The 15197-nt window shown below is 27.5% G+C and overlaps 1 protein-coding gene across 2 annotated transcripts in view; it reads left to right on the top strand.

Moving 5' to 3' along the window:
- The window catches only part of LOC107441624 (chromatin-remodeling ATPase INO80), a gene marked incomplete in the record, with an annotated part of 50826 nt that overhangs the window by 20706 nt on the left and 14923 nt on the right, over positions 1-15197 (top strand). For both annotated transcript variants that reach the window (XM_071184062.1, XM_043045534.2), the window contains 13 exon segments: positions 63-265; positions 1945-2029; positions 2112-2229; positions 2696-2781; positions 2896-3063; positions 6317-6416; positions 6508-6618; positions 8570-8666; positions 9377-9457; positions 9558-9753; positions 10863-10952; positions 12809-13037; positions 14151-14278. In XM_071184062.1, the coding sequence (XP_071040163.1) occupies positions 63-265; positions 1945-2029; positions 2112-2229; positions 2696-2781; positions 2896-3063; positions 6317-6416; positions 6508-6618; positions 8570-8666; positions 9377-9457; positions 9558-9753; positions 10863-10952; positions 12809-13037; positions 14151-14278 (1692 nt within the window).

Genomic DNA, 15197 nt, shown 5'->3' with positions numbered 1-15197 from the left:
AATTTAACCATAAGATTCAAATTAAAACTCTTAATAAGCCTTAACTATTTTCTTTATAAAAGGTTCTGCCCTATTGGGGTAACACCAATGATCGTAAAATTTTAAGAAAATTCTGGAGTCAAAAAGATCTGCACACAGAAAATGCCTCATTCCATGTCTTAATTACAAGTTACCAGCTAGTAGTGCAAGATGTGAAGTATTTCCAACGTATCAAGTGGCAATACATGGTCTTGGATGAGGCTCAAGCTATCAAAAGTACATCTAGGTAAACTTATGTTTTTGATATAGTTTCTTAGTAATTCAGGGTGGCACCCACCTGGAATTATCAGGGAATTTTTTTTTTTTTTTTATACTGGAAAAGTCAGGGAAATTTGATTAAAAACATGAAAAAATTAGGGAATTTTAAAGAAAAGCTGGAATTTTTCTTAATTTGAATTATTTTACCATCCGTTATACCCACTTTATTTAGACTGAAATTTATCTTCAAACAGTTGAAATATCATCAACTTAGTTATACTTTGCTTGCATTAAAATTATTTCCATTATTACCCTGCCAAACTAGAATTTAGCAGAATTACTAGAAAATTATTAAATTTAAGAAAATATTGCTGAAATATGAGTTTTATTTACATTGTTGTTAATATATCTTGCATAGTTAAAATTAGTTGTGATTTTTTAACTAACTTTTACAAGATGGAAAATTGTATAAACACATAGATCTATCCATTCCAACCGGAAAAACGCAATTTTAAAAAAATTTGGATCACTGTATTTGCTATTTGGTACATTTTGTGCAATAACTACAAAACTATCACTTTAAAATATTTTTTATTCATTAAAAGTACAAGCTAATTTTGCAAGCTAAACATATTATTTTCTTCACATCTATTCAAGATGATACATTTAAAAAATAACATTTTAAATAAAATACTTTATAATATTGACACTTTTCTTGTACCCACCTGCACTTAATGAGAGAGAAAAAACACGCTGACCTGGAAATTTTAAGATTATTACTGGAAAAATCAGGGAAATTTGAAACCTGATTTGAGTGGCCACCCTGTAGTTGTATGAAAAAAATCATTTATCTGCTAATCTGTATTAATTTGACTGTGAATTTTACATTTCTTGCTTACTGTAGAATCTCATTAATATGTAAATCTTTATTATACGATATATCATAAATTCTACTCATGCGTATTTGAAGGTAGGAGGGATCTAGTTTTTGCCAAGATTAAACTAGTTTTTAGTACTACGCAATCAAAATTTATATCACGTTAGGGTACCTAATGCAATATATTCTTGAAATATAATTGGCTAATCCTTTGAATAACTAATGATGTGTTATGATCCTACATATTTATATAAATACCTACATATATATATACCTTATATAAGTGTAAGTCTTAACTCCATTTATTAAAAAAGTAAAGTTAGTCTTATTTTAAAATTTATCCTGCTTATTTCTGCTACGTTCATTAGATTATCAAAATACTACATGTAATAGGTTCTAGAGCTCTGACTTTTATGGAATAAATCAAAATTTTTATGTATAAAACTTAACAGTTTGTTTGAATATCAATAAACATACTGAAGAAAAAAATAACCCTATAAATGATTTGTTTATTTTTTCATGATTTGAGTTGATAAGTATTGTCAGACTTTTTGTTTTTCTCCCACACTTGTGCCTGAAATAAACAGAAGTAAAATTTCCCCACTATTCAATTAGGCCTTTTATGTACTAAATTGTATTAATTCATTTAAATATACAATATTACTTATTGCAACCTGCAAACTCTATCTAGGGAATTATGATTATATAGAATTTAAAACACCAAATTACCAAACATAAATGTGACCTTTAAGTAATTTTTCCATCGTTTTAAATTTTAAGTATTATATTTTTTTGGTTTAAATGTTTATTTCCCAACTCTTACCTTTCAGTGTTCGCTGGAAAATTCTTTTAGGATTTAACTGTCGAAATAGACTGCTTTTAACCGGTACTCCTATTCAAAATAGCATGGCTGAAGTAAGTAAAAAAAAAACTTTTTTCGGCTAATTGATATAATGATGTAAAATTTTTTCCTTAGTTCATTTATTAATTTTAACAGCTTTGGGCATTGTTGCATTTTATAATGCCTACACTGTTTGATTCACATGAAGAATTCAATGAATGGTTTTCTAAAGACATAGAAAGTCATGCTGAGAATAAGTCTATGATAGATGAAAGTAAGTTTTACTAATCAATACTTTCTTTTGTTTATTTAAAATGTGAATAAATGTTGTTGTTTTTCTGTAATACCACAGTTTGATTTAAATCAAATTATATTACTATTTAATATATGTATATATTTTTAATTGAATGAATTAAACCTCTTTGGTATGTTAAAAAACAATTGTTAAAAACACAAAGTCTGTTTTTTTTTGTTTTTTTTACATATATGACTTTCAAAAGCAGCTATTGAATTTTATGGAGTTCTTCTACAAAAATATTTGATGGCAATACTTACTGATAATCTGACTGACTCCTTACTGTAAACCAATCTTTTAAACTACATATTGTTTTAATGCTGAAAATATATTTTGAATCTTAAAATGAACATAAAATCGAAAAGAAATTATCCTAAGGTAATCTTAACTATTGTCGCATTTTTTGTACTAATGTTTCAGCATTTCTTTTATTGTTAAATTTCAGAACATCTTTCAAGACTGCATAAAATATTGAAACCCTTTATGCTGCGAAGAGTGAAAAAAGATGTGGAAAATGAACTCTCTGATAAGGTACGATTTCAAATCATAAGGTTTTTCTACTCTTAATTTTCTGATCAAAATAAGTTAAAAATTTGGAATAATAGATTTTTATTATTAAATTTTTGTTATATTTTTATTTCTTAGATTGAAATACTTGTATACTGCCCTTTAACACAAAGACAGAAACAATTGTATCAGAATTTAAGAAAGAAGATAACTATAGATGATTTAATGCAGTCATCATCTACTTTGTCATCTAGTTCTCAATCTGCCACATCTCATCTGATGAATTTGGTGATGCAGTTCAGGAAAGTGAGTATTTCCCTTTTTCATATTATGATTTTATATCTTTATATTAAAGTTTAAAAAAAATAACTATTCATAACTTCCAAGCAGCAAATTTAAACACATTGTCTGTGGTATATTACATGTATGCTAAGGAGTATATACATATACTACTTTAGTCTTTAAAAAATCTTTAGTCTCCCTACCTTCTTTGAGTTATTCAGATAAGAATTTTAACTGAATAATTGGTTAAAAATAAATAGATAATTTAAGATTTTTTAAAGTAATAAACCTTCACTTAAATTAGGCAGATGCCAATTGCAGACGTGCCAACTCTCCCGCATTTTGCGGGAGTCTCCTGAATTTTGAGTTATTCTCCCGCCCTCCGGAATTGATTTGAAAAACTCCCGAATTTTACTGCGATCGACGGCCAAACTCAAAATTACCTAATTTTTCCGCGAGTGCGAAGGTAAGTTTTTCTTTCAGCTTGAATTCCATCCCCTCTTATCAAACTACCATCTGCCTGAAGCGTAGCTGAACATGCTTTATTTTCCTCCCTCTTCAACGTTACCTCTTAACACTCCTATTCCACCCGCCCCCTTACACTGGGGGCGGGTGAAATCTTCCTCTTCTTTCGTGTGGAGTTGAATGCAATGACGTCACATGTCGTTATCGAGTGACATCCGTTCAGGAGTGGGGAAACTCGTACTCTCGATAGTTGGAATTGATATTGTATCTTGCTGTTTTTAATGAGTATTTTTCCACGGTTGGCAACAAGCTCGTAAACTAGCAACGTGATATCAATTATTCGTTTAGTCTTCGTATATTTTTAAAAAAAAATTTCAAGGATGTCTTAAGTCGAAACGGAAGTATGGATCAATTTCAACAAATCATGTACCAATGACTTTAACAAGACTTAATTGCGGAGAGCTAAGTCAGCAACTCTTTTTTTCATGCATACAGTAGAGAACCATTTATCTGGTATCCAGATAATCCGGAAAAAAAATTTGCTCGGTTCTCCCGCCATTTTGAACTAAAACGATATGAGAAAAAAAAGCGGAAACTGGACTAATCCTTGAAGTTGAGTAGAGGAAAATGTGAGGAAGGGAAGAATTTTTTTCCCCGTTTACCCAGAGAAACGTCATTTCTTCCGCGACCTTGAAGATTTGAGATCTTTATTCTCTTTTAGGTCGTTAAACTCAAAGGAGTGGCATGATGATTTCGTTTGCTAATTTGATTTACGAGGGGGTGGGGAAAATGCATTGCACATGCATATCAGTGAACAGAAGACGAAAGAGAAAAATATATTTATCTATTTGACATCGATTAATAAAAATAAAATGTTTTTCTTTTGAAGTGCGGTATCATTCGCAAGTTTTTCTTGATGTGGAATCACACCTGCTTTAATTAAAAATTGCGTTTTTATAAAATAAAAAAAAAGGAGAATTGTTTATTAATTTAAGCATACAATTATTTTATGAAGCAGATTGCAGTTTCGTTTTTCTGATTCCACTACGTTTTTTTTTTCTTTTTCATGATAAATTTTGCACTCAATAAAATTATTTGTATTACCAAATTTTTTCATTAGTTTTTTTTTTTTTTTTTTAAGTCCGTTGATCTTGCCTTGTTCTAGGTTTTAATATTTATGCTAGTGCCGTTTTTTAACTATCGTTTCGGTTCGATAATTTTCAAGTGTTGTTTTTATTTAGATTAATAGGTTTTCCTTTTATTTTCGCCCCCCCATGAAATATATTGCGTTATTTAATCATTGATTTTGTTTATTAGTTGATTTAGGAATCGTAATTATTTTTTAAACTTGTTTTTCTTGTCTAAACTTGCAAATTTTTTTATTCTTTTAAATTTTATTTTTCTACAATTTTTTTCCTTTTTAGATTTAGGAGTGCTTTTCTTTTTTCTCTTACTTTAAAATGTGTTTACATTTTTTCCTTGTAATTTGGGTTTGATAAAACATCGATTAACGACACTTTTTTGTCGATCCAGGAAACCGGGAAATTAAGACATCCGGGATAGCGATGGTCCCGAGCATCCCGGATAATTGGTTCTTTATTGTACAGACATTAGTATTGAATTGGTTTTTTAAAATAAAATACTTATTCAATTTGTTTATTTTTTAAAAGTTTTTGTGTATTTTTATTACAGTGTCGGGTTTTTGAATAATGTTTTATTAAGGAAATGGTATTTATTTAAAGAGTATCTACCTAATATAGTTTTGTGTTGCTAAATCTGTGTTTAATTATTTTATTTCCATTTAATATTTTTAAACAATTATTGCTCTATTAGTGTGTAAAATTTCTTGCATTCTTATATTTAATAAATTTTTTACTTAAAATTCCTTAGAAGTGCCAAATGTTGCATACCATGCACCTTTTTTTACCCCTCCTGAAATCTCCTGAATTCTTGTTAGGGAAACTCCTGAATGTTAATTTTGCTAGGTTGGCACGTCTGCAATTGACTCCCTTCCTACACCAATTAAGAAATATTGATGGGTATTATACCAAACAAAAAGTATATTAAAAAGAAAATCTGATTTACAGGGACATAATTATCTAGTTATGTGATAGAAAGAAATAAAATTTTCAAGCATTTTATGCAAATTTCAAAGATTCTAGAGATATTCAGGTTTAAGTCTATGACATGTTCAGTGTGCTTGCCTTCAATGGTTCATTGTGGTGAGGAGTTCAATGGTTCATTGTGGTGAGGAAGTTTAAAATATAGCAAAAATTGTGGAAAACTCACTGAAGTGTCTTGAACCTTTAATGCTATTAATACATTTTTGAGTACTCTGATGATTTTGGAGTTATTTGCATTAACATAGGTTGAGAATAAGTTTACTTTCAAAATCAAATATACACTTGGTAGCACTACCTTTCAACATTTTTACCATAAATTGAACAACAAAGATGCAAGCACTCAAAAATATCCCAACATGCTCTGATTTCAACTGACTAGCTTTAATTGAATCTGGCAAACAATTCAGAAGCACTAATGGCTTTTTTTTTTTTTTTTTTTTTTTTTGTTACTAATGTCTAAAAATACAAAACACATAAAAGATATTGCATAAAATCATTTGCTCTTCCAGAATATGCAATGTTTGTCATTATTTTTACATTATTTGAAAATCTTTTGTGATGTCTTCAACTGCAAACAAAAGTTTGCCCGTGTAGTTGAAAACATTTACGACAAATTTTCTTTAGAGTTGCTCATTTTTGTTCTCTTAAACGATGTAAAAAATATTTTTAATTTGATATCTTATTTTTAGGTGTGTAATCATCCTGATTTGTTTGAGAAACGAGAAGTAAAATCTCCGTTCGCCATGAAATCATTTTCATATCATATTCCTAAACTACTTTTTAGAGAAGGTGATTATACAGTAGTAATTCTGTATAATATTATAATTCACTTAAGTTATCTACTAGTTTTGACTAAATTAATCTCTGTTTATTTTTTCAGGTCTTCTGTTCTTAAATAACTTAGAAAAGCAAAAACTAGCATTAAATACTCTTGGAATCTTCAGTGCATTTTATCTTCATAGTTCTTTATTCCCCACAGATTCTACTGAATGTAAGTAATTTTTCCTCTCCTTTTTGAGTTTCGGGTCATAAAAATTAAAAAATATGAAATTGTAGGACCCATATACATAACACAAAGCTGTACCTGTTAAAATTAGGGATGAATTAAGGTCTTATTAAAATGCAATATGGATGTCTAACTTCTATATTCAAGTACTGATAATTATTAGCTATTATTATAGCACATTTAAAACTATTTTTTAAAAAAAGCAGAATATTCTAATTTTTGTTAACGTAACATAGCTGCCATTTAGACTGGATTTTCCAGTAGACTATTGGATTTTGCCAGTTTCTCCTGGTCTACTGGTTTTTGTACATTTTAGAAAATTCCCTCAAATTGAGTAAGTTTCCAAAAAAAATCCCTATTAAAATAGAATTTTTGTACAAATTATTGTTTGCTTACTAGAATATTTAAATAAGTATTACTAATAATGAAGCAAACCTCATTTATAGAAATCACTTCAAAACTTTTATTGTCCTAAAATGTACCGTGTTTATTTTTATTCAAAACAAAACTCTTAAATTAATTTTAAAAAATCTTAACTATCTTTGCTAAATTAAATGCATAACATTTCAAGTAATACTTGTACATTAAACATACTGTATGTTTAATATCAATCGTAACTGGAAAATACTGCAATTTTTCTATTTTGATGACTATAAAAATCTCTAGAATTCCCTATGTGTAAAATATTTAGTACATTATTCAACAATTACCATGAAATTTATAATATTTCGTAAAATTTACTGGATTTTTTCTATTTGTTGGCAGCTATGAAGTAAGCATTAGAAGACAAATTTTATTACTAATGTAGTCATATTAGCAATAAAGGTTATAATTGTTATGCTTATTGCAATTTATTATTATTATAGGGTGCATATCATTTTCAAAAGGTGCTTATTTTTGATTTACTTTTTTTAAAAGCTCTTAAAAGTATTTTTTTTTTAACTCGGGTTTGTAAAAAGTGCATAATTTTCTCTGCAATATTTATCAGAAACTAGTTATTTTATCATGATTATGTAAAGTTTTTTAAAATGTATTTGAATTTGGTTTATAAATTAGGAACTTTAAATGGCAGCAAAATAATTATAAAATAAATTATAAAATTACTTGTTAAACGAAAGTTTCTTTGCAAGATTAGTCTCTTTTTTTACGTCAATTTGTTTACTAGCGACAAAACAACTCAAAATTCTAATTCAGCATAAATTATTGTTACTGCACCAGAAAAATCATACCAAATAATTTTCAAACATGAAATGAAAATATTTTTTGTACTAATAGATATTTAAAAGTCTTGTGTGTTTAGTTCAACAATAAAAAAAAAGAGTAAAATTAAATTGAGCACACATGATAGGGAAAAAAGATTAAAAAATAAATAAATAAATAAGAAGAGATAAGAATTAAGTACTAGAAAAAAATAAGAATTAAATGCATGAAAAATAAAAGTTAAATAATAATTAACTTTTTGTGATTGCAATTCAAGTAACTCTATGTAACTTAAAAGAGGACTGCATAATCGTATTTGAATTTAATCATAATCAGGGGAAAAGAGCAATATGCAACAAGAAATAATGCGATTGGTTTAGGAAAATAGGCATGGGATCTGTGATTGGATGTTGCTTATTGCTTGAGTTGCTTATAGCCAACACAACGAGAAAAACCGGTATATTTCGACGTGGATGCTTTTACAAACGTGACGTTATTAAGCTTCCCATTTTTTTTTTTTTTCTTTTCGAGAGTTTTTTTCTTCATTCTTTTATTATTGTCATTATTTTTTTGCAAAAATAAGAAATTAGGACCTTAATTTCAGTCATTTGAGGACCCCCCTAGAATTTTAAGGGGAAGCGCTTGCTTCCTGTGCCTTTTCGGTAATCAGGCCCTGCCTAAAATCTCTGGTTTGATATAACTCAGTTTCTTTTTCTTTCTTTTTTTTTACACATAGGTTATGAGCTAAAAGATTGTTCCTTCTCCTTTATGCGTTTCATTGGTTTGTCTACTGCTGAAATTTCGCAGATGTTTCTCTCTGGTCTTTTATCAAGGTAAATAACTTTTCTAAATTTGAATAACATTAAATATTTTTTATGATGTCACAAATTAATTTTTTAATAATAAAACAAAACCAATTAAATGTCACTGTCTGAGTTGGTCCTAATAAAGTTTCGAATGTTAATTTTCCTCAACTTGCACTTTTCATACATAGTAACTTGGTCTAGGAATTAGGAAGAACTTGCTAAATTTTACCAACCTCAATTTACAGCATATATTTAAAAAAATCAAAGCCTGTTTCAAATTCTTTAAAGATAACATTGCATTAACCTTTTATTTTTTTAAAAAAAAAAATTATAAATTTGAAACTTGTTAATTTTATTTACGTGTGGAGTAAAGTCTAATCAATCTAAATTGCATTTTTAAACTATTTTTTTTCATTGTAACTGTCTAAATATTTTTTGTTGTTCCTTACTAAACAAAATTTTTGTCTTCAATTTGTGTTGTTCAAGTCCAGTAATTACATAGTGCATTATATGTGTGTAATTATAATACACCCTTCGAATTTTCTTGAGTGTTTCCATCTAGATTTTTGTCTTCAATTTGTGTTGTTCAAGTCCAGTAATTACATAGTGCATTATATGTGTGTAATTATAATATACCCTTCGAATTTTCTTGAGTGTTTCCATCTAGAAAAATATTTATTCGATGGAAAGAAAAAATTTTAAAAAGTCTATTAATATTTAAGTTTTTTCTGTTTTAGGTGTGTTTTGGCTTATTTAATGTGGAAATCAGCATATAGGATACACCATAACAAAATCTGGAATCACTGTTCAAATTCTAAGTAAGCATTAATTTATAATTCAAAATATTTTTGAAAAAGAGTCTGTAATGTGCTCATGTAAACGTAAGAAAAAATAAATAAATAAACTTTCTTTATCTAGATTTTTACGAAGGGAGGATTTAGTTCTATACCCAAATTTTCCTGACTATTCATTTAGACTTTCTGACAGTGCCTCAACACCACTTGTATTTACCAGTAATGTAAATAACGTGTATGGATTTAAAAATCACTATATAACACCTGTGAAAACTGTATATAGAGAAAAAGCTAACTGTGATCTAGCTCCACTGGAACAGGTATTCCTGAAATATAATTCTGTACTTTGTAAAAATAAAAAATATGCAATTTATTTTAAAAAAAATTTAATAGAACTAGAGAAAATGTTTATTAAACATGCATGCTGCACTGTGTTTTTAATATTAACTTTTAAGTATGTAAAACGAAATGTTTGTTTTTTTTAGTCCTTAAGTTTATTTGTATAATATAATGTTAGCATATTTAAAATCAAAGTTATTTAATATTTTTTTCTACAAAGTCTAGAAAAACTTTGTGATAAACCTGTAGAATTGTTAGTAGCATTAAATGGCTAATGAAATTCAAAATGATTAATTCTAACATTGTTATTATTGTTTATTGTAAAACTTTCACTACACAAAAATGAAGTCTTATAATATCTTCAAAGTTTCCTAGATTTATGTAGATGCAAGACGTAAAATAGAAAAGAATGGCATTATCTAATTTTTAAGAAAATAATATTATTGAAATGTTTGGAAAACTTAAAAACTGTTTTTCCTACCTTAAGTTATAGAAAAAAATCATAGCAGACTGTTCTCACTTGATGCAAAAAAAATAAAAAAATTATAAGAGTGAGAGCCTGATCGGAGAAATATTTTTACATGCTAAAACTTCCATCCTCTCATTTGCATATTACAAGAAAATCTCGGGCAACAAAAATGATCTAACACACATTTTTCCACCTTATATGATGTGTTACTTTTAAAAAAATGTAATGCAGTAGTATAATCTGTATTTGTGTTTTAAGTTTTGAAAAATCTTCTCTTAAGGGCAAATTTTAAAATAATCAAGATTACTTACATTGGGAAGAGGTATCATTTCTAGATAAAAGCAATTTTAAAGTTAATGTAATATTTGTTGTAATTCTTACTCTAATATCATCAATATTCAAGTTTCAATTAATGGGATTGATTAATATTACCACTTTATTCCTAAATTCTTGTTTGGTTGTATCATTTTAACTAAAATCTCTTAACAGAAGCTAAATATCTCAAATTATTCTCTTGCCTGCATTATACTCTTCCTTGGTTTTTGAACTTGTATAACTGTACTTAGTAATGTTTCTATTTGTTGATTGTCTCAAAATAAATCTCACAAACTTTATTTTCAGCAAAATACAGATCAGACGTCTTCTGGTTGCTGTGTTAGAGAGCTTCAAATGTCTAGTCCTCCTGCATTTTTGACTAATTTATCTTCTAAGGTAATTCCTTTAATTCAATTTAATATTTTTTTTCCAAATGAAGATAGGGTATACTTTGTACTAAGTATAAATAGGGCACAAAAACAGACCGACTATAATTCTGGCTCTACAAAATAGTTGATGTGAGGAGGGAAGCAGCTCAAATATTGCATAAGCACCTAACGGGCAAAGGGGTGTAAAGGAAGAATTTTAGAAGGGGTTTTTTTTTTTTTTTTTTTTTTGTTAAAGCTGTTATTGCTATGTTTTTATGCATAACTTTGAAGATTTGGATATTTTAATTATGATATTATTATGACACACGAGTTTCCAATCACTGCATTCAAATAATCACTTTTGATACGATTTATTTGTGCAGATATCACTATAAATCTTCTCCCTTTTTTTGCAGTTATTATTTACCACATTATTATAACATGTGAAATTCAAAAACTTTAGGGAACTCAAGTTTTAAACAGCTCTTTGTTTGTAATTTTCAGCTTAAGTAGTCTTTTTTTTTTTTTTTTTTTTTTAAAGAGAATTAAGCAAAAAAAACATTTTAAACGTTTACTATTTAACATTTATGAAATCTTTAATGATTCAGTTAATATAAATATCCTAGATTAAGTACACTAGCATGCAAAAGTTTTTGGTCAACACGTAAAAAGCATTGTAACCTTTTCTATGCAGGTTTTTTTTTTTTTTAAGAGATGATTTCAGTTTTATTTTGTGAAACCAACATATATATTACACTTGATTTCAGAATTTTTACTTTTCTTGCAATTTAATGGAAAATAATGTAATCTTCTTTGGATTAAATTTAAATCTTTGCACTCAGTTCAGTTGAATATTTCTTTTTTATATAATTAGTCTTGAAAGAACTAGTTCTTCAAAAATAAATATGCAAAACTTATGCTTATTTGTTAAAATTGTATCTTTCAATTGTATTTTCATCCAATTTTTAGATGTAAGAAAAACAAATACCCGACTAATATGAAAATTGCATTTGATTTAAAGTTAATTTGAAAGCGCTAACTTTGCATTCTGGTTGATAATCATATTAAGAATGTTCAGGAATAAAATTATACATTATTTATCACATTTCCACTCAACCATCTATAATATTGAGTTAGACCAAAGACTTTTGCATGCTAGTGTATGTTCCCAACTAAATATTAAATCTTATTTTGTAGATTACACTATGATAGTTTTACTTTAAGTTTAAATATTTTAAGCCTTATGAATTTTCCGTAATTGATTTTTTTTTCTTTCGTTTGGTGACCATTGCAGTTCTTGTGTTTGAATTAGTTTTGATATGAACTCTTATATTGTGTGATGTGATAAAGAAGAACCATTACTTTTCTCCAATGTTTGTTTTGATTTTAAAAAAAAATATTATAATTTTTATATAAAAGGTATGTTTTTAAAATGTATACATTTTCTTTCCTTTTTTTTAAAGAATTCCTTTAATAAAAAATATTTAATTTTCTGCAAGTTTTTTAATAAGTAAATGCATGAATGAACAATTTTTTTTTTTTTTTCCTTTGCTAAGTTTCAAGGAAAAAAATATTTTTGAAGCATGTTACGTTATAAATAAATTTAAAAATTTCAGATGGAAAAAACTTGAATGTTGTGACTCTGCAAAAGAAACCTAACTGCAAACCTACACGTGTGCTTAGGGAAATTAAAAATCTGAAACAATTAGTTCAGGCTATAAAAAATACTAGTGATTAAATATTTAATCATCAAATGTCTTACGACAAAAGTGAAATGCAAAATTTTAAACTAAAATTTCAATGGTAGATTAATACATTTTCAAATACTAAACAAAAATTATTTTGAAGCAATTCGTATAAGTTTTCTTTTTTGTTATGTTACAGGTTATAGCTGAAGCAGTTACTGTCTACTCGTCAGATCGTAGTGCAGAGTGGTGGTTTAGCAGAAATAAATTGTGTGGATCTGTACAGGCTTTAAGGACAATTTTATATGGATCTCCTGATTTAACAGCTGTAAAAGTAAAAATGCAATCTGTGATGTTTCACCCTCCACCCCTTGGAGGTATTAATGCAATCAGATTACAGAATGGCTGGTCTAAAATAATCATTGCTGGTAAATATTTTCCACATTTTACTGAACTTTTCTATTTGAAAACTTGTACAGTTTTATCATTCATTTTAATTCATATCAGGGTTTATTGTATTCCAGATGTACCCTGAAATTCTGGGTTTTGCGTATCATTCTTCTGGGTGGTCTAAAAGCAGGGCATGAGATTTGTTCGCAAAAATCACGAGTATTGCATTGTATCTTCAGCGGTATGCGGACTTCCGCGAATCATAAACTTATAATCCGTCAAAGTTTTGCTATATTCTGTTACAAGATGTTTCCATACACAGGATTCTTCCGCTAATTCGATTAATTTTGTATGGCAGGTTATTGCCATTTTGAATCTTTGGAACTGGGTCGGAATCTGTATATGTCACATCTGTATATAAATGTTGCTATTAACACGTGATTATATTTCTTGTTAAAATATTTATTCCTAATTTCTACTTTGAATAATGTAGTTTGAAATAGAATTTAAGAATTCAGACATTTGAATTTGTAGATTTGCGAATTAACTAATAAGTATCACAAAATATATGTTAAGTGATTAAGTAAATGTATTATTAAATATATTAATCCATAAGGAATATAGTTAGTGCTTAACTAAAGAAAGTAATTTTATTGAATTGTTCTTATACTACGATTTCAGAAGAACTGCTATGAAAAATAAAAGAATTTGTAGAAATTTGATGTATAAAAATCTGTGTTCAATTATTTATTTAGTTTAAAGTCCAATTATCTATCAAAGTATTACCCGCCAGTTTGCATAGAAGTTTTTTATTTTGTTAACATATTTCACTACTGTTACTATACAGAAAACAGTATGGCACTAATTCTCTTAATTGTTTTTAAAACTTAATTTTTTGAAATTTCAGCAAAAAAGTTGCACTATTTTTTTTTTTTTTTTTTTAGCAATTGGGAATAGTTGTCTTCTTAATGTCAAAAAATAGCCTTAAAAGGCATAATTTCTATAATTTAAGTTCTAAATTTAAGCTGTGGGTATATGTTATATTAGAATATAATTTATTTTATATTTGAGATTTGTGGAGCAGTAATATTTCGTATGTTGAATGATTCAGTAACACTAATAAAATATACTTTTTCCCTCTACATTTTTAGATAAAGAGACTCTTGTAACAGATTCTGGTAAACTTCAAGTTCTTGACAATTTGCTGACTCGTCTGAAAGCTGACAGTCATAGAGTTCTGATTTATTCGCAGATGACTCGAATGATTGATATTCTTGAGGTAATTTTTTTTTATTATATGGAATTGTTTTTTTATTTGTTAAGTTTTAGTTTAGTTTGAGGCAAAAAAGTTTATAAAAGTTTTATATAAAAAAAAATTAAATTACGTAAAAGCTCTGTATTATAACTGCATGTTCATTTGCTGAAATGTTTGTTTTCGAGAATATGAAAAAAAATCTACTAAAGCTTTTAATACATAAATCATACTTTTTGATAAATGTTTGCTTTAATAACATAACTACCTGTTTCTTAATTCCTAAAATTGATTTCAAAGTTTTAAAAAAAGGAGTTTATTAATGTGTGTTTTTATCAAACGTAGAATAATTCAAAAAAATTAAAATTGCAAAATTATTTTACTAGAAGGTTAAAATTACTATAAGCACAATGATGAACCTGCATGTATAGGGTAATTGCATAATCTTGGTTATTTTTAATAGTTTATAACTCTTAAAATCAACTCAGCATTTTCAAGATTGACCTGATTTTTTTTAAATTAGCTTGAAACGAAACTAACTTCACATGATTAAAAAAGAGGCGAGGGGTTGCTTATGATGTCAGAATCCACATCCTGGGTGAACGAAATTAGTAAAACCACATTTTGTTCTAGAGTGAAGTAATGCTGTTTACAAAAGTGTTTTATTTTTGACAAAATTGTGTTAACTTTTTGATATAATGCAGACAGCAGTGTTTTCATCATAGAAAAAAAATGGGTGAGAATTTCTCACCCTTTCTCAAAAGCAGGGTGAGATTTCAAAAAGTTAAGTGAGATTTCTAAAAACTAAAAAAACACAAAAACTCTTGAAAAAAAAATCAGTTCTTTAATTATAATACATTTTTAACGTCTTCTATTTTTTAAAGCATTGAATATTTTTGGTGCATCATCATAGAAGATTTTGCCTTTACAAGGTATTTGTCCATCT

This window comes from Parasteatoda tepidariorum, chromosome 1 (genome assembly GCF_043381705.1).
Source record: "Parasteatoda tepidariorum isolate YZ-2023 chromosome 1, CAS_Ptep_4.0, whole genome shotgun sequence".
Classification (NCBI taxonomy): Eukaryota; Metazoa; Arthropoda; class Arachnida; order Araneae; family Theridiidae; genus Parasteatoda; species Parasteatoda tepidariorum.
The sequence above is the reverse complement of the archived record's forward strand: the minus strand, read 5'-3'. Positions and strand labels throughout refer to the sequence as shown.